The 23,952-nt window shown below is 32.3% G+C and overlaps 1 protein-coding gene across 1 annotated transcript; it reads right to left on the reverse strand.

The window, feature by feature from the left end:
- Positions 1-114: 114 nt before the first annotated feature.
- Positions 115-19,920, reverse strand: LOC130648769 (polycomb protein suz12-like). Its single transcript, XM_057454862.1, has 14 exons — positions 19,738-19,920; positions 17,822-17,868; positions 16,523-16,599; positions 14,569-14,652; positions 12,494-12,540; positions 11,968-12,080; positions 8,223-8,460; positions 6,584-6,840; positions 5,427-5,777; positions 4,102-4,250; positions 3,551-3,640; positions 2,817-2,925; positions 1,752-1,831; positions 115-530 (listed from the first exon to the last, which is right to left on the reverse strand). The coding sequence occupies exons 1-14, from the start codon at positions 19,835-19,837 to the stop codon at positions 329-331; spliced, it is 1,944 nt and encodes a 647-aa protein (XP_057310845.1). The 5' UTR covers positions 19,838-19,920; the 3' UTR covers positions 115-328.
- Between the last annotated feature and the right edge of the window lie 4,032 nt (positions 19,921-23,952).

Consider the following 23,952-nt stretch of genomic DNA (forward strand, 5'->3'; position numbering starts at 1 on the left):
TTAATACGCCGGGTTAATTATTCCGTGAAAATTGCTGGACGTAAAGTCAAAACACGATTTTTCTAAAATAAATGAGAACGAGGTTGCATTTGAAAAGCAGTTAAATATCAAATCTTATCTTGTTTAACATTTTTTCTCATAAAAAACAAGACTGCACACAAAATATAAATAATTCCAACGTTATGTGATGTCAGTTTATTGTCGACGGTACATAAAAGAATACGAAGAAAATCGTCCCTGGTTTTCTCCCCATATCATTTGATTGATTTACAAGAAAATGCACATTACAAGCGCTTTTTAGATCGTCGGGGGAATGGTTATTCGGGTCCTACTCTTCTTGCATCGACTGCCGTATTTTTTCCAGGGCATTCATAGCTTGTATAACGGTTGACTGCGAAATAACTTGAAACTCGATCATATTATTCAGGTGGAGAAGAAAATTTCGCGCCATATTTTTCTCGATAACATCACGTCCGTACTCTTCCACAAACGATTTGCAACCTTGCGTCACAGTGAAATCAGCAATGTATCTAAATTTAGTTTGAACACAGTAAGTTGCACAAATATAGATTGAGTGGGAAAGAAATTCCAGATGTATGAACCAGATCTGTTCCATGCAATAAAAACGCTTTTACAACTTAATAATATTCTAAGATGTCCCACTGCTCTGCAGTAGAAACATTGCAGAAGGTAGATACGGTATAGACTCAATAGAAATATGTAGCGGTCCTGCATGAGGGATTATTCTTTAACCCATGCTAAAAGGGCAGGTTTAATAGAGACGCTGGATACAAAGCTTTAAATTTTGTGCTTGCCAATTGGTTACAATGTATTTAATACACTGCGGGTAGAATTATGTAATCCCCTCAAACGTTTTTCATCATCAAGTTTATTTGTTTTACTGTTGTAATTTTTTTCAAGTGATAATCTTTTATCTTTCATGCCAGTTTTTTTTTTTTTACTTTTTGTGTACGTTTTAGAATTGAATTGACTCACTGTGAGTTGCGAATTAAAAAAAATCAGATTAGGTGAGACAAAAAATTCTTAATAAATGAACTTGTTTGGAGCGAAAAAAATTGCTGCGAAATACCTTTTGTTGGTTATAACTCGCTTGTCAGTAGCGCGCAAGAAATCGCTTAAATACATTTCAAACTACGAAGAGAGCGCTGTTTAAAAACGCGCATCCACTGAAATACATTTTCTTGCGACTGGTTAAAAATTTAAATTGGTCGTGGGGAACATCAGAGACGCACAAAGTGATTACTTTAGAGGTATTTGGCATAAACATTCTGCTGGAACATATTGTAGAAATCATTCTTTAAAAGACCCTTAAATTTGAAGATTAAAAAGCATCAAAATAAAAAGAAATCCTGGCTTGTTAGCTGTGCCAGACCATGCCGGTGTCAAAAGAAAAATCTAACATAATTCAGCTTGACACGAATTATAATTTCTTAAGTCAGTCATATTGAAGCATGCGGTACGACTAAGGGCCTGTTCATATAAGGTATTTTTTTACGTTCACATCAGGCGAGCTAGCCCGGTTAGAAAAAAAAAAAAAAAGTTATGAAAGTTTGTTTATATCAAAGATGAGCTATTGGAAAAAGAAAGCCTACAAGGTCGTAAAATGGGCTCAATAAGCTACGTCATGTTTATGCATGGTGTTTGAAATTTATCACATAATGGCATCCGAAGCTGCGTTAGTATGTTGTTATTAAAGGTTTAATTTAAAAAGCTCAGAAAAAAATACTTACCCCTTTTTTAACATGTGCAGGTTCCATAACTTCATTAAGGATTTTTCGCCTTCATTGACATCTGTGAACTCTTCAATCATCTAACAAAAATACGAGACAAAAAAATGAATAAAATAAAAACGAACTGTGAGCAATACCTTATTTTGTGGAACACACCCAGACCAGGAAAATAGCAAAAAGAGTAATGCTGAGGTCTGCAATAATTTACACCGTTGCATGCAGTATATCTAACCAAATAACCGAAGTGACAACTGTGTCGTAAACATTTGGCCAGTATACATTGACAAGCGCAAAGTGTGTTTTACTAAGTCAAATGAAAAATATAAGTGGGGATTAACAATATACTTCGGTTAATAATATTATAGGGAATAAAATTCCAAGCATTAAGGTAACGAATAGATGCCCTAAATTAATATTTACACTACTTGTAATTCTATGGAAACACAATTTTCAGAATACATTCAGAATTTAATATGAAAATCGATTTGTCATTTCCCTTTATCTTATTTTTTTTTATTACCCCAAAACTTTCAGGCTTTCGAAAATGTCACCATTTTTACATATGCGGCTTAACGGCATCTTCGTTATAGTTTTGGCAGTGAAACTTGGCCTTTAGCATTTTAGGTGGGATTCTGGTTTATAGGTGATGTGACTTTTTAGGTCGGAGTTCTAATCCCTCCTACATACAACGATGGCTTTACTGCAGCAAAATTCTATGTGTTGTTACAAAGATTTTTAACACATCATTACTTTCCTTCGTCTCTCCACGAAGGTTTAAAAAAGCTGTTTGGTTCCTAAAACAAGTCCCTTATGTTTTTCATGGCAAAATTATCGACTTTTCCAAAGACCCTTTGTCCAGTACAGGCTTTCTTATAAACCAGTTTCTTATAAATAATAACATGCATTTCTATGACTTTACATTGTCATTTTTACAACCTTTTCAGTCACAATGACTTTCCGTGCGCATGTAATCTCGTTTGTGAGACCAAGAACTTTAATATAGAATAGAAATTAATGACTAAACCACAGATGATTAAAGGTAGCAACTTTGGTACTGTAACTCACATTTTGTGTTTTCTCTTGCAGCCAATCAGGAGCCTTCTCGTCTTCGCTATTGTAATCAAATTCAGAGTGATGAACCACGTGTTGATTGTTTCGGCCATGATAGTACACTCTAAATAAAATAAATCACACGCACATTGATATAGTATTTGTTGTGGTAACGTTTAGCCGTTCATTGTATCCATGGTCTCACACACCGGAAACAATTACTCCTTCACTTTTTTTTACACCACACTCGAGTTTAAATTTTTTTTTTTAAATTTTTTTTAGGGTAATAATTTTCGCGAGAACTAAAAAAGAAGCCGTCAGAATTAATTTTTCGAAGTTAAACGATCTCTTTACATTTCTTGAGAAATAGACTTCGCGAAATTGTTCTCCAAATCACCTATCTGACAAAAAAACTCTCGATCTTCGAGAAAATTAATTCCCTCAAGCATTCGTTTACGTTGAGTTTTAACCCCTCTACCCTCTGATTGCAGACAACCCTCCTTCTCTACCCTTTCCAGCTATTTGCAACAATCATTTGCATTCTGTAAATTTAGCAGCGTTTAGAAAAGCATGTTCCTATAAGAGCTCCGTAAAATATATAAAAATCAAAAAACCTATATGAGAAGTGGAAAATAATGCGTAAACCTTAAGGTAAAGGCTTAAAGGTAAAAGATCTTACACCACATGTTTCACCTTTAAAAAGCTAAGAAAAGTATTTTTTGTCTCAGTGAATTTCGGACTGAATATACCTGTCGTGCCCTTTTATAGCCACAACTCCTTCTATTTCTTCTGTATCTGGTTCTGCAAATTCATTCAAATCTTCAACAACCTTGAAAGGTCTAAATAACAAAAAACATAAACAAACACACAAAGAAGGAAAGAAGGAAATTTCCAAAACCAAGAAGACCTTAGAAAAAACAGAACGGTGCAACATTTCTGTAGAGATTGACAACTAAATCATATCCAGATCAGGGTGCATATCCCACAGTACTTTTATAGTGCCATAGGATAGTGAGCATTTGTGAATAAGGAATCGCTTATTCAGACTAAGGAAACTAAAAAAATTATTCTAAAATCTCTGGTCATCCAAGTAACATATTTTATTATGAAAACAAATAAAAAATACAAAGATACAAGGAAGGGCATTCATTTTTACGTTCGGGCTCTCAATCAAACAGTCTTTAGGTTTTATCTGATATGCAAAGAAAATACCGCCCCCCCCATTAAAACTAAGTCCCACCTCTTCGGCATCCCTCACAAATTAGGCATGACTTGCATAAATTTGTATCAAAACTTATACCTGGCGACGAGGATTTCAGTTTGTGGTTTTCGATGCAACGGCGCGTCATCAACATTAATAAAACCCATATCCTTGATGCCGTCGAAATCTAATGTTCCTTCAAAATTATCATTGACACACACATCGATGCGATGACTTTTCTTTAATGGCTGAAATACGAGAAGTATACTACATTTTTAACATCAGTACAATGGCTGTTAAAATTTTATATGTTTTTTATAAGCGAGTAAAAATTCGCAATCGGGCTGGGATATGTTTATGCGAGATAAGGTAATGCGTTAAAGGTCGCCTTATGGGATAAGATAAAATGGTCCCGCTTTTACATTTAAAAGAACAGCATTATAACTAAAGGTATGTTTACACAAGCTAAGTTTAGAAAGTATAGTGGTGTTAATTAAGTCTTATGTATGAGAAATTTAAACTCTGTGTCTAATTTAAAACGCCCATAACACAAGTTAAAACACACATGAGAAGGATTCACCAAGGGGGGGGGGGCTATATTCTAAGTATATGATTAAAAATTTAAACCTGGATATGCTTTTATTAGCGTATGTTTACAAAAAAAAGTAAAATAATAAGGAATGCAACATTTTGATAAATATTTTACGTGTAATGCCAGTCAATACTAACTTCTTATTTCCAGGTATTTTGTGACTAAAATTCCTGAAATTTCTCTAATATTTGCAGCTACAGGCTGATACATATAATTCATTAGAATCTTGCATAACCCTCACAAGATAGAACAGGCTTAATGCTAATTCTTTCAGAACAGATCTGACGGTTATGTTTGGCAGTTACTAAAGAATTAAATTAGTTCAGATAACAATTTAAATCTAAAATTCCTGACTTTTTCTTGCCATTTTGACAATATTTTGAACAAAATCCCTGATATTCCCGATTTTCCTAGAACAGGGGACAAACCCTCAAGGCTTTTTTTCGCAAGAATTAATGTTTTGATTTTTTTTTATCATAAGAAACAAGTGATGTCAATAGACCGACATGGTCAAAATTAGTCCGTTTGGTTCGTATAAAAGAACTTACAAACAACAACGACAACAACAACAATAAAAACAACAACAACAACAACGAAAATAAAAACAACAACAAAAGCAAAAATAACAAGCCAACTTTTAGGAAATGAGTTATTTCAAGAAATTTTGCAAACAATTATTTTCGCGAATAAAACTTTTCAGGACATTTTTCTCGATCTTTTACTCGAATTAATCAACTTAGGGTTGTCGCAGAAAAATATTTCACCCACATTCTGCATTATCAACCAAACAACATCAAAGAAAAATATCAATACTGGTAAAAAAAACACTTACAGTATATAAAAATGAAAATCTTGGATGACAACATTTCAAGTGCTTTAACAACGCATATAACCTTTTGCAATTTAAAGCACACCACGGGCAAGAGGTACCCTCCCTCGCTTCTGTTTGCTGGCGAGTGTTATTGTTGTATATAAATTGATAAAAAACCTTCGGCAATTCTTTTTGATCCGTTTGTGATTTGTTATTGTTGGAAGCTAATGCAGTCGTTAAAGGTTGAGGACTGTCTGTATATGGAGTTGATAAAGAACTCAAAACAGGTGCAATAGGTACAGAAGATTTTGACTCCCAACGTAAACTGAACTTTATGGTTGGACCAAACGAAAAAGCGGCAAACGGTCCAAGCTAAAAAGAAATAAACGGTGGTTAGTCAAGACTTCTTATTGATCAATTAAAAATAGAATAGCATTCATCTAAATTTTTGAAACTTAAAGATTAATTTTATGGCTGAAAATCACTGAAGTCTAGCTGAAAAGTGATTCCTTTTTAACTCCTGGGTTAATGGCCTAAAGTTGTACAATATTAAAAAAGGTAACAACAATTTTTTTTAACCAGTTATAAACAACCACTCAAAAAAAGTCTGTACCAAAATGCTAACTTACACGATAAGAATTTAAAGAATTAGCCTTTAAAAGAAATAAAAACTTCAATTTTCCTTTTCCCACTAATTTTAAATTCAAGCATTAAATTTCGCATATTATAAATTATCGTATGACTTTTTAAGAACCACTCTTTTCTAAAATAAATATAGAGAAAACGTAGGGAATTTCAAACACGTTCTTATAAGAACTCACAAAAACAGTTGTTTGTGGATTCTAAGACATAGCAAAAAAAAGAACAGTCTACAAATCCCGAACGATTTTTGAAATGCGGTTTTCACCACTGAATAGCATAGAGTTGTACTTTTTTAAACTAGTATCGTTTCTCACCAGATGCCGAGTGATAGCAGTTTAATCATCGGAAACCGAAAGTGCGTGGTTTTCCAGGCTGGTATAGTCAAATGTATACCAAGAAAGTATCCGGGAAGTAAACTCATATTCCAGATGATTTTTAAAATGCGGTTTTTAGCACTGGAAAGACTTTTAGTTCTCAACCGTTGTCACAGTAGTTGAGGTTACAGGGAAGATTACAACTAACGATAAAAGAAGTACCTTATTTTTAAATGTACTTTCCCAGCTGTTATTCTTATTAGCACATGTATCATCGTTGTCCTGCAGTAGTAGTTCGTAATCACCTGCTGTGAGCAAGCAGGTCTTGTGACGATCATAAACGATAAGTTCAGCGGAGAATGATGCAGACGTTTGGTCCATAAACACCTCACTTGATGGCACCTCTCCTTCTTCAGAAATTGAAGATTCCACAACGGTTTCAGATTTGTGACGTTTAGCAGGCGGTTCAGGAGTATTATCTATGAATAAAAGGGAATTTATAGAACTAGTATATATCTTTCCATATTTTTATATGTAAATATTTACGTTACGTGAAATATATAGTTACGTGATTATTTGCTGACGTTAGCAAAGATTATTTGCTGACATTAGCAAATATTAGAAAACACAGCAGTTCTTGTATTGTGTAATATTTAGCCGCATGAAAGCTGCGAAGGCTCCATTTTAAGGTAACCAACAATTTTTTTGAATAAAATATTTCCAGATCATTTTTGCATTCTTTCACTCACAACAAAGACGGGCAAAACACAAAAAGACATTAAGACTGGGAATTTTGTTCAGCTATTCGTTTGTAGAAATAAAGCAAGAAGTAGTTCATCAAAAAAAAAATTTCAAGTACTAGTATTACAAAAATTTTGGAACAATTCAAGGATTTCCAGAACCGATGTTGATCGCTTTGCATTCAGATAAAATTTCTTTTTCATAATAACACCTTAGGCTTTTTCACTAGTTTTTAAGCTTAATCTAGCTTTATTAGGACACTAATGAGGGATAAAATACGGAAATTATAAGGGAAAAAATTAGTGAAAATTTTCTACTCCACATTTTGGAAAAAAAAAGTAAAAAATTAAGAGGCCCGGGACAAGCAAACAATTATCATTTGGCAAAAAAAATTATGTTAACCAATTCACCTTTATAATATATATGCAATGATAAAGTTTGAATGCACATTCCTAAACAAGTCTAAAATTACTGAAGAAAAATTTGCTATTAATTAAATATGACATAATTTATGCAGCATAATTAAATCGAAAATTCTTTAAATGTGAATATATTGAGAAGGAAAAGAGCTTTTTAAAAAATTTAAAAAGACTTGTTAACCAACCTTTTAAACTCTATAATATAAGTCCAACATCATTTTATACCCCGGGTTCCCTTAACTATTAGGATTGCAGTCAAAAAATTTTTGCTGTAAAATGTTCACTATTTTTGGCTTACATTTCAAAATTTTACAGGTTATTGGAATCGATAACGCTAAAAATATCAGGAGTTTTATTTTGTAGTACAGACCAAAACTGTGGCTTACAAAAGCATTTTAAACACATTTTAAAACTGTCAACCACACTAATTTAATGAGCAAGGATGTCTCTCATGTCCTAAAAATTCTTTAAAAAAAAAGCATATAATAAGCATATTTCCAAGCCTAAGAACTTTTATTTCTTCTTAAATCAAGAGCAAGGTTAAACAAAGGAACACACAAGAAAAATATTTAGACGAGGTCAATGACAAAAACAAGCAGCATAAAATAATGAAATAATCTTGGAACAAAACTAAACGCTCAAACATAAGGTTCAAATTTAAAAAATTTCAAGCATACTGAGCCTACGCCCACCTTGCCTACCTTGATCTGAAGAAGCATCTTTCTTTTTACGACCTCTTTTTTTTCTCATTTTCTTTGGAACACTAATGCTAACAGTAATAGATAAAATATGAGTTTTGATTGGTCGGCCATCTTCTGCAAAAACTGATGGTGGAACACTTAGTTGTACGGAAGAACATGGTAAGAGTAGCTGAGAACGTGGATTCCACGGTGCTTTACAGGTTCCTAATAATATAATTTCCATTGGGGCATCTTTGCCCTAAAAAGTAAAGCAATTTTTAAAGAAAAGAAAAATTTTCAAATCTTTATATTTCCTTAACCTTTTATAAAAAGCACATGATCCTATACATTTTTTTGAGCAACATTAAGTCAGGTACACTAATTTATGAAAAAAAAATTTGTAACCATAGGTTATCGCTGACATCATCAAAATTCAAATGACGGATACTTTTCAATGTTCTTCTGCCTAAGTGGATTTTTCCATGGGCTTATCGACTAGCATTGATGAAAACAAACAAACACCAAAGAGAAGCTCCAGTATTGTCTAATAATAGTGGCTGATAAAAACTCAATTTTAAACACATTTTGATCACAATAACACCCCCCCCCCCTTTAACCACCCTTCCCGCCCCAGGCATTTTTTTAAAACATTATGTCCCTGATCCCAGGCATTTTTAGCAAAAAAACACATTTTTCGTAAATTTCATAATATTAGTCTAAAATAAACTAATTTAAAGCATATACAACTAATTTAAAGCATATACTATGTTTAAAATGCATGTAAGGTATTTCTCTTTTCTTAAAAATGATCATAAAGCATTATCTAAGTCCCGGTTCAACTCCGGTAATAGATAATTCAGTATAAATTGTAAGTATATAAAAGGAAAGTTGGCAATCCGTCTATTAGCCATGCTTAGATTGTGCTTATTGGACCACAACCTATGCTTAGTTAGTGCTTTAGACTAGCAAATAAAAGGAATGTAAAAGGAACTTCTTCTCAAACATATAAAACATAATTTTGAGATATATAAAACATAATGTATATATACTATTATTCGGACATCATTTGAATATATTTACCAATGAAATCTTTATAATTATGATAAAGCATAAAACAAGGTTTCACACAGAGTGGAGTAAAACATTTGTCACACTCATAAGATGATTCTCTTCCCGGTCGTTTTCTCTTAGGAGTATTATTTTGCCGATCCATTTCCCTTCTGGTGGGAACACATACACGACATGATCGACTAACTTGGGTTTTCTTTCTTTTTTGAGATATTTTTCTGGGGAAATGTCTACCAGAAAGTCTGTGTATTTCTAAAGAATTAGAACTAAAATTGACCGGAGCACAAGGTGGAGTAAGAGCATTAGATTCTTCCACTAATTTACGAATCACAATTACTCGAAAAAAAACTTTCTTCCACCATTTGAGGCTTTGACGTGAAAATGCGGAATACTGTAGCATTTGATCGCTGCTGTCAACACCACCCATATATTTATTGTACATACGTATGATATCAGGACACTCAATTTTCTCGTTGGCAGTTGTAAGCAGTGGATAGTAATGTCACATGCTTACGGTCTAGGATACGGAACGCAACAAGCTTGTTATCGTATGTCATTGCAATTGACTCGCCTTTCCTTTTAAATTTTGCTGTTTTATTTGAACAGGCAAGCCTTTACGAGGCCGACTGGTACCACATGCTGCTGTTTGATGTTGCATACGAAGGTTATAAAATAAGTATGGAGATGTATAAAAATTATCCATATACAGAATATAACCTTTACCAAGATGATTGTGCAAAAGATGCATGACTAAGTCATAGGTTTTACCATACTGAGAAATGGGCGGAGCATCGTCAACTTGGCCAACATAGATATCAAAGTTGATACAATATCCATTATCTGAATCACACAATTTGTATGTTTTAATACCATATTTATCTGGTTTGTTAGGGTTGTAAACCTTGAATGAAATATATCCTTTGAAAGGGATAGTCCCTTCATCAATGGACAAATGAAGGTTTGGTGTCCACACTTCTGCAAATGTTTTTTCTTTGGATTGTAACCCGGTTCACCTTTTGCTGGATAGTCATCATTGTTACAGCAATGAAGGAAAGACATGATGTTATAAAAATCCATTCTTGACATGACAGTTCTTGGAAATGGAGTAGAAATAGTAGTGTCTGTTGACCAATAAGACTTTAGTAAATCTTTTTTTACTATGCCAAAATAAAAAGTCAAAGCCAAGAAGCTTGACATTTTTTCAGTAGGGATTCCATTTACAGGCCATCTAGCCAGGTCTGAAGAGGGAGGAAGACCATCACCAGCTTTTTTAAGAAATTCATGAGCATAGCGATTAGTTTCAGTAGTTATATCATAAATAATTTCATTAGTGATAAACAGTTTGAAAAAATAAAGTTCATCGGCATCCTCAGGAATATCGACATTTATTCCAGGATTTGCAGCAAAATGGGGCAACTCTTGTAACTTCTTGTCACCAGATTTCCATTGCCCCATGTTCCAACCAGGAGGGCTTGGTTCCTTTCTAGCTTTTTTCGAACTAGGTTCTGCCAATTCATCATTATCAGTTGAACTTTCATCAACACATTCTTCCCCACCATCAGAAAATCCCAAAAAATCTTCGTCTTCACTATCACTCCGGCCAAAGAATCTGTTAATTGGATCATCACTTGCTACTACATCCTCATCGCTATCCTCTTCAAAGTTTAGTTCATTAATAGAGGCCAGATGATGCATTACTGCTGCTAAAAGGCGAAGATCCAGAGCCACAGCATGCGCTAAATCCAGTCGCCATCTTTGTTTTAATTTTGAAAAGCAAATCTGCATAACTTACGGTAGTCGAATTTAAAAATCGTCCGATCAGGCGCAAATGAGAGATAAATTATTCTAGTGTTAAAAAAAATCGATCTTGTTAGTTTTAAAGATACAGGGCGGCCGTGAGGGCCGTTCAAAGTGGTCCTAGTGAAATCCCGGACCTGTCCAGGATCGGGATTATTTTAGCGTAGCAATATCCCGGACTAGTTCGGGAACGGGCTGAGAAGGGTTAAGTTTTATAAACAATACTGAGTCTTAATACATAAGGGTGCCTTTTTGTTATAACTGATCAGGATTTTACTGGAAAATCATTTTTTAAATTTTCGCTGGCTTCAATAGTAGGGGTTTTCATGAAAACAAACGACTGGTGTTGTAATTCCATGGCACCTAAATTTCATTCTTACAACAGCCCTTAACTCAGAACTGCCATGTCCTTAGCAATCATTAGAGATAGATAAGAAATAGAAAACCAATAAGATGTTACATAAAACAGATGTGCACTGCACATGACACAACCTTTAAAATTCCATTTATCTGCCTGCTTCATGATGACAAACTTGTGTTTCATGATGGCAATTTATATTATGTTTGTAATTTCACTCTCCCATACACAAACAGTTACAATAAGAACGATAATGAGATAATACATCTATAAATTCAAGTTACATTTTGTTTAAAAAAAACACGCATGCAAGTATTTGTCAATGTTTTACTAATTTTTACTAACATGTTGGCTTTTACCAACGTAACTTAGAAAGGCTGTGACATATACATTGGTGGGAGAGCTGTGTAATGGCATAGGTGAAATGGAGTATTGATTTGATATTTAGCGTACATTTTCAACTACCCACAAAATGGACAGTATTTTTTATTTATAAATACCAACTAGAACACAACACTGTTCTCATCACAGATTAAATCTAACCTTTTTTCGCCTATGGTACACTTGAATTAAATGTATGCTAACTGTGACAAATTCATCTTTGTAGATACTTTGTATTTTTGGATCATTGGTTAAGAATATAGACTCAGCAAATCCTAGATGCAATAATAAAAAAAGTTTTAATGACATAAAATGGAGTAAAAAATATGCATGCATTTCTGGAAAAAAGTCTGCCGATGGCAGATAAAACAGAGGTGAAGTCCAGAGGAATTGTTTGCAGCAAAATTAATGGAGATAATGCTTGACAAAATCTGCTAATGCTCCTTAAATTTAAAAACAAAAAACAAACAAAAAAAAAACAATTAGAATTTAGTAATATGATCTGGGGTGCTTTTGCGAAAAACAAGATATACACCCCTTTTAAATCTAAATACTAACCTGGCTTAAATGGAAAACAAGTTTTGGTGGTTCAAGCATTACACATGGTTGTGACATGTAGCACAACAAACAGAAATAATTATAATAATTTTTTTTAATTAAAATTACATTTAATCAACAAACATTTTACCTGGCCCATGGAAGAACCCTCCAAATGATAAATTAAGATAATTGTTTCTAAACAGTACACATTATTTAGTCAAACAAATAATAAATATATGGTTAGATATTAAGTTTAATTCTTTGATAGATTTAGAGAGAATTGTTTAAAAGGGTGAACTGTCCACGATGAGTTTAGTCAACTAAAATAAAAACCAATCAGTGTTCAAATCAGGAGTTTCACAGTTTTAGGAGAAAAAAGGGCAGTGCTAGTTAATTTTGGTTAAAATAATTGCAGATAAGATGAAGTAAGCAAATAAAAATAAAATATTGGATACACAAATTTAACAAAAATGGTTCGCATTGAAGTATTTTAATTTGTTAATTGCAAACTTCTGATTCTGCTAACATAGAAGAAAAAACATACATCCCCTATTATACGGTTATAGCGATATAAAATATAATTTCTGTATGTAATGCTGTCTTAGAAATTTTTTTGAAATTTTAGGGAAGTTAATGTGGAAATTTAAAAAATCTAAAAAACTTCAGAGAAAATACAAAAAAAGGCTATTAATGGCAACAATAATCGTAATGATAATAAAATATATTCCCCCATATTTCATAATTATTGAATTGTAAACTATAAAAATGCAGTAATTCTGTCTGTATCTGAAAAATTGAACAAGGTCAAAATTCGTTTTTTTCAGATTGCGATCAAATAACTTCCAAATGGAAGTAAATAATTGACATCATTCCCTGTGTGGATAATTTAGGGCAACCTGAGACCAAAAATTAGGCTCATTTCCTCCATTCGTTTCATTGAGGCATGAGTATAGGAAAAAATCTATTTTTTTAAAGAAATTTTTTTAAGGTGATTGGATAGGAAAAAATCTAATTTTTCTAATGGTGCAAAAATATTTTAAAAAAAATGTACTTAAGTTAGGGTATTCTCCAAAAATGAAACAAATTTGTCTTAAATTACTTACTATAAAATCAAATATTTGTCCACACATAACCATCTTGGGTATTAATTATTATAACTCAAGGTTATAATGATAGAGGCCTCCAAAAGAAAAACGATTTTTGTATGTAGTTGAAAGATACTTTTGAAGTTTTTCTACAACATTTCCCATAAGAATATAGTTTTCAAAATCATCAGGTTTTTGTGATTTTTGTATCTACAATTTTTATTTGTTTTACCAATACTCGGAAGTGTGTGATTGCGAATGTGACCAAACATGTTCAGCATAAAAAAATGTTAAAAAACCTGTTAGCTAATAGTCGTTACCATAGTGACCAATTATTTATGCAGAAGTATAAGAATTCTGTAAAAAACTTTAAACCTCCTTTTCACATTGTTCATTTTTTAAGATAGTACTTTGTATGTTTAAAACCTTTTTTAAGGCTCTGGGGTGGGGAGCACTAGCGCGGAGAGAAAGGTTTGATTTAAAAACGATTTTTTTTATTTCGTAAGTTTGTGTAGAAGGTAAGTTATGATAAGTTTTCTGACGATTAGAGGTTAAAAATTGTGAAAAAATGTAATACTAAATATCTCCAAAAGTAAAAAATGTTAAGAAAGAATTTAAAAATCGTTTTAGATTAATGTTTTGTGATCCCAAAAAAGTAAACTCACGCCTTAACAAACTTTAAAGCCCCATATTTCTTTAACCTTTCATCCAAAACACAGATCTTATACATTTTATTAATCAGCATTTCAAGCTCTACACAATAGAGACAATGGGTAAACAATTTTTGTGTATCAACGGGTAATTGCTCATGTCATCAAAATTCGAGTGACCAGATCTGTTCCATTGTTTTTCTCTGAAAGTAGGGATTTCGACGAGTTTATCGTCTGAAACTTCACGCCATGAAAGTTGAAAAGACTCTTTAATTCTGTGTGTTAACCATAAGTATCATCAAGTTTGTATCAGAGAAAATGTTATGAGAAAACACATACGTCCAATACAAGGATGTTTCCGTTCTGAGCTTTTTGTTCCTCATGATCGAACCTGGGGCAGTTCCCTTTCTAGGTGTATGTCATTACAAAGACCCTTTATTTTCCAACAAAAACTTTATAATTTTTAAAAAAAAATTATAGAAACATACTCTGAATCACATTCCTCTAATTTTTCTTTTGTTTCTTCAACTGACGGAACTTTGTCAATCAAGTGATCTAATTTAAACTCCTTTCTATAAACAAGGAAACAAGTTTAACCAAATACAGTAACAATAGAAATAAAATTTAGAAGTTCGATATTTTAATTTTTAATTTTTTTTGACTCCAATATGTCAAGTATTTAGTTTGTAAAAAAATATTATATTAAATTAGTTGTCCACATAACACTTTCAATAAATTGATTTAATTTGTCTGGCCTTTTCTAAATGCACCAGGATCACTTACACAGAATAATTAATGTAATTTAGAATTCAACACTTGCGGGAGTAAATTTTGTGCATGGTTAGCATGATCTGCTTTTGGGGGACAAACAAAATACAACTATTATTCTACAGAAGCAAAATGTCATAAGTTAAGGGTATTTTTAATGTTTCCTTTGAAGTTAAGTTGGCATGAAGAAGTCAACTTTATTTAATGTTAAAGTACATTACATTAGGTGTATTCATAATGTAAAGGAAATTGTTACAATTTTTTTAATGAATGCTTGAGAAGAAATGCATAAATGCTAATTAAAGAAAAACACATAAAAATTTTTTCTTGAATACCTTAAAAACGATAGTCCTAAAAGACACATTGTTTCCACCTATGCATACGGCTGTCAAATCAAGTCTATTAATAAGAACAGCCTATGCAATAAATTGCACGCTAAAAACTGCAATAATTTTGTTTGCATAAATGATTTAAAATATTCAAATTAAAAAAAAAAATTAATGACTTTGCTTATGAATTTTCCATACATGGGTAAAATTCCTGGCCGTAAATACTACTTTAAACTTTCACCAGGTCTGTTCCCCAGGCCAACACAGCAGCCTGTGCAGTGTACAGGTATTTTGTTACTGTTTTACCTTTGTCAAATATAATTATAAAAGATTAAAAACGCAGAATTATTAAGTTGCATGCCGAACTAAAATCTAAAGAGATGTCCTGGCGTTTGTATTAAATAAAGATTCAGTCAGAGTCATTTGAAAGAAATGAAAACGAAACTTTACAATCCTGCTTTTAAATTTTTGATGGTTGTGAGAGTTCTAATTTGGCATTTGTGTAGGGCCAGTGAGGAGCGTTGGAAATGTGCTAGTCACAGTTTCTTTCATATCTGCATTGGGAAATAATTAATATACGTCATGCTGACGTCAGCAAGAATTATCGCAGTGTGAGGTATCAAAAGTAAACAAATAACCTAAGGTAGTAAGTCCATTGTAAAGATTGACAAGTTCAAAGTGTGTGGATATTATTGAAATCTATCAATCATTGCTTGTGGATATGATCTTCGAAATTAAATCATTCAATTATTTTTTGAACAATTGCAGTAAAAAGCAAAGCCTTAAGAAAAATTGTTTGTTAAAAATGTTTGTTAATGTTTTTTTAATAAATAATAAACATTTATAAGAAGAAAATTATTAACTATGTCACTTGCTATAATATTAAGAGGGACGGAAGGCAAGGAGTATGTATATTGTAATTCTTCTTCATCCCTCATACTTTTTTCTAATTCATGCGTTTTGCAGCAACTGTCATTCACTACTTTTCCTCTCAATATTGAGTAAAAAATAACAAGAGATTTGAAAATTTAAAGGATTTTGATTTCAGAGATGAACTACTAAGATAGTAACTCAGATATGAATCAAAATCTTTTTTTTGGAGTTCTTGAAAAAATTGTTTTGGAAGTTGTAGCAAATGAAAAGAACACAACAGCAATCTGTTATCTTTATCTGTTATCTACAGAAGTATTATATGGGCAAGGTATTAGCAAACCACTGTGTTTTTAACCACTGTGTTGGCAACCTAATATGTTGAAGAAAAAAAAAAGGAAAAGAGTAAAAGTTAACGTTACACAAAGCTGGATTGGCATTCTAAAACTAAATTAAATCAGGATAAGAATCTCACCTTTTTATTTGCTGTTTTATTTTTTTCCTTGACCCGTGTTCTTTAAGATACGATAGATTGCGATTTAACATAAATGGCTAAAATATAAAATAAACACATACACAATATTGCATCAATAGTCAAAAAGAAAATTCAAGTTTTGAGAGAACATATTTCGGTTTGACAATCACTGTATTTACGGATGTTTATATCTGGATATATAGGGGAGATAAACAATAGTGTGGAATCGTCGTTATTGCTGATATGGTTTGGTTGAGTGATTGTTGATGCCACAGTCAAGATTTTTAATGTTATATGCTGTCGGATACCGTCCTTGTTTGTATCGACTTGTGTGACTATTGCTGTGGAAGACAACTTACGTTGATATTGATTATTGTTATCTTGTTTGTTCATATCAGTTGTATATTATGACTTTTATGGTGAAACAAATACAACAGAGACTGATAGTGGGATTCTATTCAACATTATACCCTCTTTCTGGCATATCGAAGCATATTTTTATTTACTTAAAAAGTATACGTATTTGTTTAAAACGTTTTGCACAATTTGTCTGAATTTTTTTTTTTTATTGCATTTAAAAAATTCTTTGCTGCTTCATTTTTTTTATTATTGTAGTGTCTTTCTTGAGTTTTACTAGACTAATGAAAAGACATTTATATGTCCAATGTAAAAAAAAACTTAAGTTCTAGGTTATTTTTTAATCTTTTCACTTAATCCAAGACCAAAAAAGGGTACCTCAAGCAAAGATAAATAGTTTTATGAAGAATTATTGTAAGACATATCTGGAGTATCTACAGTTACATCCATATCTATATCTACACAAGTTGTTATATCTGAAAATATAAATTAAATAAAAAAATTATGTGTATGGAAGTGTGCGTGGAAAAAAAAATTTGTAATCCAACAGTTTAAAGGTTACCATGTGAAAAAGCTTGAAAGGTTGTCTAGAAATTTGAATATAATTTTTTTAAATTCTTAATTGGTTCTTTCGAATTTGGACTAAGAAGATTTTACTAATTATGCATGATATCATGAGTATGCTCTGCAAGGGGGCTAATTTAACAGTTTTGACAAGCCATATAGAGTTAAAAATGTTTTCTGGCTGTTCACTTTGACACACAAATTTTAATATTTAGTTACCATAATTATGCTTAATGCATACTCATGATGTCATAATTCGCATAATTAGATTTTTCAAAATATCTTTCATACGAGCTCAAATTGATTTTTTGCGGGAGGTAACCTTTAAAAGAAGTTATTATACAGAACTGTTAAATTGTGTGAAGAATTAAGTCATACAGATAACTGACGTCTTCTCTGGATATGTCTGTACATCCAAGTAGGTTCTAAATATAAAATATTTACAGTGAATAACCAATATTTGTAAGAAATGTAGTTAACAGTAATTTAGCAGCTTTAACAGTCATACTGTCTCAACACGCTAATATACAAAAAAAACCACAAAACTAAATAACTTCCTGCATGTTCAAGACAATTATCATAATTCCAACAATTGGACAATTATAATTCTGATATATATCACACCCAGATCTCGGTATAGGTTACAGGAAATAGCAAAAGACAGTTTCTTTGATTTGTGGTTTCCTGTCGAGTGAGCCAGTGGCACAAGTTTTTTAAGAACTTATGTACAGGGGTACTTTGATTGCATTGCATTCATGTGCTGCACGCATTGTACACATAAAATTTTGTACTTATACAGAAATACCCCTAGCAAATGTTTACAAAAAGAAAATAGCTTTGAGGCTGTTTGAGGGCTAAATTTAAGGCATATAAATTTATTTGTTTAATCGGAGGAAGTAAGAGTTATTATTGGCTGAAACTAATGTTTACAAATAAAAGGAAAACAACATTGTCAAATTAATTTTAATTCATTAATATTTCGGCAATTGGAGACAAGGAAGTTAAGACTGAGAGAGTCGCTAGTTCAGACACTCGGTTCTCGTGTTTGGGGTTCACAAGTTTAAACGTCCCCCACTTGTCTCCATCATGAAAAAAACAGAACACACGCACATGTTTATAAAATGATTAGGGTAAGTAAAAATACGCTGAATTTTTTTCTTAACACGATGCAGGTTATGCAAAGGTGCGGGTAAGTAAAACACACCGATTGGAATTTTATGCGGTTTATACAAAGGTGAGGCTCTATCTTATATCATCTGGTTTATAACTCCTAAAACAAGTTAAGCTGTGGGTTATACGATGTTCGAGTTATATACAGGAAAATACGGTAAATGAATTGAGAATGGAAGACTCATTCAAGTCATTACGGTATTAGTAGAGCTTTTGTCGTCAGAAAAATGCACACCTTTTGTTGGCATCTTTTAACTTCTTTCAAAATGTTGAAAATTCTACAAATCGATTTGCAGAATTTTCTTGTTTAAAAATACCTGTGAAAATTTCACACCATATCTCGAAATTATTTTCAGAGCAATTCGAAATACTTTCACAGCTTTAGAAATGTTTCAAAATATTTTGAAATATTTTTAAAATGTAAATTTCAGGGAGTTTCTAAATAACAATGTCAAGTGTATCTCGACCTTAACAACTCAAAACTCACAATACAATTTTATTTCATTAAAAGGAAATCATTCTGCAAAGTTTGGACATTTGATTAACCTGATTTCTGGAGTTTTTTTATTTTAGGCAATTTTTAGACAACTTTTATTTGGTTATAAGAAACTTTAAATAGAATATTAAAATTCTTTTACAAACTAAATTAATTGAATTTTAAACAAAGTATTTTCGGCAAATTTCCAGGTTCCGATGCACATAAAAAGTGTTGACATTCGCAAAAATATATTGCTGTTGTTTTGTTCCTTTTAAGCCATACTTAAGTGTACTAATTGATGTTATTTAGAAAAGCTAATCAAAAAAAATTTGCAGGGAGACCTAAAAATTCCAGATTATTTACGGTTAGGCCAAAATTTCTGTGCATGATCAAGATCATTCTTTTGAAGCCTGAAGATGAATAAAGATAAGATGAATTGATGAAAAATCAACAAAAGTGCAACATGCCACATGCACAAGTCTAACATGGCCACTTTGCTTAAAAAATAATCAGCAAAGTTTCTATTATGTTGAGATTATCAAATCAAGAGAGTTGTACAGAAAGAAAGAACATAATCTAGACTATTTAAACCCTAAGTAAAAAAATGTATTAAATCTAAAAACGAAAATTAAATTTCTATACTTACTTTCAAATGTTTGCAAGAATAACTCATAGTCAGCTCTAAGTTGCTCGAATTTTAATTTTTTTGGAGTAGAACAGGGTGAATCAACTTTGTTGCCACTCATTTCATACAATTATGCTGCACAATGTACTCTTCCGAACAGTGGAGTATTATTTAGTGACACTGAAATAACAATAAAGAACTTGATTTTTAAAGGACAAGCATGAAAGAACATACACTCTGTTTACACTTGAGCACTTATATGAGTGAAATAATATTGATATTCAGATGAGAATTTAATTGTAAAATATAAAATGTCCTACGGTTTAAAAAATCTTATCATCTTTTATGCCGGATACATCTTAATTTAATTAGTTGTTCTACGGGCCCGACCGACCCTAATTTTCACGAAAACAAAAAAATATCAAGCAAGAAAGTTGAAAAAAACCAAACATTTTCTCATCCCATCTCGTAAAAATACAATGAGCATAGAAGATATCAATGATGTTGTTTTTTGTTGGTTGAATATCCATCTACAATTATACTAAACAAGGTGAATCAATAACGTTACTTTAGGACCACTATTGATAAGGCCACTGGAAGTTGATTCTTTGTTCATGATAATTTGTTACGATAAAACTAAAATGCGCTGTGCGCTAATTTTGTAATCACAAAAATTGTGGTTAAACAGAAGTTTAAATTTTTATGTGATTTATAACAAAAATTAGCTACTTTCGCTAAAATAGTTATAATACAAGTGAAAAACAAGACAGACTATTGTCGTAACACCCTCCATCGTTATGATTAATAAACTGTAATACAGCAAGAGTTTAGTCGATACCATTTAGGAAAAATAATTAAAACAAGATAGAATACGCTTGTCGTAACACCCTCTGTTATGAATTTAAAAAATGATTTTAATGCTGCAAAAGACTTTAAATATTCTCAACTAAACAACCATAGTCTGAAAAAGAACTTGCACTTAAATTTAGATTTTCCTATAAAACTGCACAAAAAACATTAAAAGAACACTAAAACTGTTTGTTTTATTATTTTAAGTAGGAGAAGAATAACTTGCTGTTTGTTTTATTATTTTAAGTAGGAGAAGAATAACTTGCTGTAAAAGTTTCAAAACAGCGCAAGTATAACTTCCTGTATATATTTCAAAACAATACAAGTATATTCTGTACAACTTTTAAAACTGCACAAGAAAAATTCTTGCTGCATAACTTTTAAAAACAAGTTTTTGATCATGCAAGTAATTTTATCTTTTCACCTTGAGAACTAGTTATATATTTTTTAGTGGGACAAATTATTATTATTCGAAAATACATGCGAAAATATTATGCAAAAATACATAAAAAAATAGTTGTTGTAACACCCTCCTCTGTTGTTATTTTTTATTATTTTTTTTGTTGTTCCGACCATATATTCTCCATAAAATTATTTTTATTTTGCCCACCGACCGACCGTAAGTTACTATCGACGACTTCGCCTGTAAAGAACTAATTAAATTGAAATTGCCTGATATATTTTATTATAAATTCTCTTTTGATTCCTTTCTCAGGCTTTCTAATTTCAAATTGGCAATTTTTTGACAATGCTAACCTTCATTATATTATTTCCCCTCAGCATTTACCCATTTTACGTTAGGAAAAAAATGACATGAACTTTTATTATACTTTTCTATGTTGCACACAGGCAAAGCCAGCTTGTTCACATTTAAACTACTTTAAATCTATTTAGAGTAAATAAGGAAAATGCTCAGCAGACACTTTATGATCTTTTTTAATTCTTGCAGGTAAGAAATAATTTCTATTGTTTTTTTTACCTAGATTGTCTATATAACGTTAGATTCAAGGCAATTCAATAAATTGCAAAGAAAAAATTTTGCTGACGTGAAGTTGTTTTTTTCCAACTCACCTTAGCATTAGCAATGTGCCGACGTGAATTAGAAAGGCTGTTCCACTATTATGCATATGGCATAATTTAGCAATGAGAATTTTAAGAATAATAAATTGAAACACATACTACCTTTGGTCATGTACATTAGATAGCTATGTAGCTAAAGGGAAAAAAACTGCCTGTTAAGACAACCACTTTTCTTCATTTATTCCCACTAACCCCTGATTGCTTAACGATATTACACAGGGATATGCAGGTGATGAAACATCAAGTACTTCTTCACTTCCAGGTTAACTCGCTGACACAAGTTCTAGACAAATCTATTCATATCTATATCAACCATGTAAAAAAACACGCCAAACATTGTGAACTCGAATAAAAATCAGCCACCTGAAGTTAGGGAAACATCAATACGAGATCGGATTATTATGGGCACCCAAAACAAAAAATCCACAAAAATGCCCTTGTAAAAAAACTGGACAAACAAGCCTGAAACAGTCTTGATCATGAATGGTGTGCGGTCGCACATGTTCGCCTCGGCACACGCCACTCTGTACACACGCGAAACAGAACTGAGCTATTTTAGAGTAATCCCATACCCAAACTTTACCCAATACATAATTGTTCTTCCCTGTTAAAATGTATCTCTAAAATGTATTTCTATTAAAAACCCACCTTCATTAAAATTGCTGACGTGAGATACATTTCAAATGTTTTGCGTCTAATTTTTTTTTGCTTAGCAAAAAAATTCGTCATTAACCTTGTATTGACTCCTTAGACAATGACAAATGGAAATGAAGTACAAGTCCTATTGACCTACCTTCCCAAAGGTGTACTTCTTAAGTTAATAGTTCTGTCCCAACTAGCTCTCTAAGTTTTAAGATAAATTGATTAGGAAGTAAGTTGTACACATGCTATTTACGAACTGAAAGTCAGGGCATCATTAAATTGAATATTGCAGTTGCCGGTGACATGCTTCCAAAATGCTTGTCACAGGCACAGTTCAATGCAAAGCAAAACTGTTAAGGAGACTCAATTGTTAGAGTCTCCGCAGAACATCTCTTCTCACAAAACCGAGCGCAGGGCTGACTTATTGCCTGCTGTGTCGTGTGGGAGACAGAACTTCTGGACTTCTTTTTAATACAATATACAATTTTTTGATTATTATTACTAACCATATTTGATTTCTCTTTCCCCTTTTAAAAATATTTTTTAAACTTTATTAAAAATGTTTTTTCTTTGGCATTATTACATCACAAGAACATTCGTCTGAAAGCTGTATTAATGTACAGGACACCTAATCTCTCCCATGTTCTGGTTATATTTAACTTGCATGGGTGCGCACTCTTCTCGCAGTATTCTCTATGACGATGAAGGTCGGACTGACTTGTGGCATGGTTCCAAATGGTCTTCCGTCTTTGGTTCGATTCATGAAGGAAAGGGGCGAACTTTAATGTTCTCTATACCTTACGTTCTTTATAATAACACCATTCATTTAAATTTCACAAAATTACGTCGGCAATTTTTTGCCAACTACTATGCTTCAAAAACTCTGCGCTGCCACTCTCCTGAATGTAATAATTGCACGCCAAAATCATAAGGTAGGAGTGCAATACTGATGGCACATCTGTATTACTGTAGGCGTATGTACCACTGCACTTGGGTGCAAATATTCATGACCAAGACTGCTGAAAGATAAAAGCCAGCAAAATAGCTGTACACCAAATCAGCACCCAAGTAGCCTCAAGCAACACCATCAACTAACTTCAAACCATAGCCCCTAGACATACAGTGCAGTCTGAATGTAAAAACTTCTGCAAATACGCAACTTGCATGAATAATTGCTTTCAAAATAGTTCTTTCAACTAAGTCAAGAGTCAATGAATTAGCTAGGAAATGCAGGTTGGTTATGAAAAGGCTTGCTCGTGGATTAAAAGGACCAGGACTATTTAATAATTCTGAGATTTAAAAGCGTCGGACCAAGACGAAAATCTATCAAGCGTTTTGTCCAAAAAAAAATTGAAACGTGCTACAGACATGTCTGACCTAACTGTAAATGTGGCGGAAATTTTATTTGATGAGTCTTTAAAAAATACTTCGAGGGCTGCCATAGCAAAAAAAAGAATTTTATAGGTTGATTTTCAAAACGCAATACTTATTTTTTATTAATCGCACGTCAAAACGATTTAGGCGTGTGCCAAGCTGTGCGCATGCGATCGCACGCCTCTCCTGAAAAAGCCTGCACATGTGAATTTTTTCTTTTTCTAAAACATCATAGAGCAATGAGAAAGGCTTTCATGATTTTTAAACAATCTGCATGATCTCTTCGATATC

The sequence above is a fragment of the Hydractinia symbiolongicarpus genome, chromosome 7 (genome assembly GCF_029227915.1).
Source record: "Hydractinia symbiolongicarpus strain clone_291-10 chromosome 7, HSymV2.1, whole genome shotgun sequence".
Lineage (NCBI taxonomy): Eukaryota > Metazoa > Cnidaria > Hydrozoa > Anthoathecata > Hydractiniidae > Hydractinia > Hydractinia symbiolongicarpus.

Bases quoted from the DNA above. Each gene is read 5' to 3' on its own strand.
- LOC130648769 (XM_057454862.1), bottom strand. From the start codon at position 19,837: ATGAGTGGCAACAAAGTTGATTCACCCTGTTCTACTCCAAAAAAATTA. The intron at 12,541-14,568 runs GTATGTTTCTAT...TGTACTGTTTAG, and splicing joins TTAGAGGAATGTGATTCAGA to AAACAATTATCTTAATTTAT. The intron at 5,778-6,583 runs GTACTTCTTTTA...ATTTCTTTTTAG, and splicing joins AAAGTACATTTAAAAATAAG to CTTGGACCGTTTGCCGCTTT.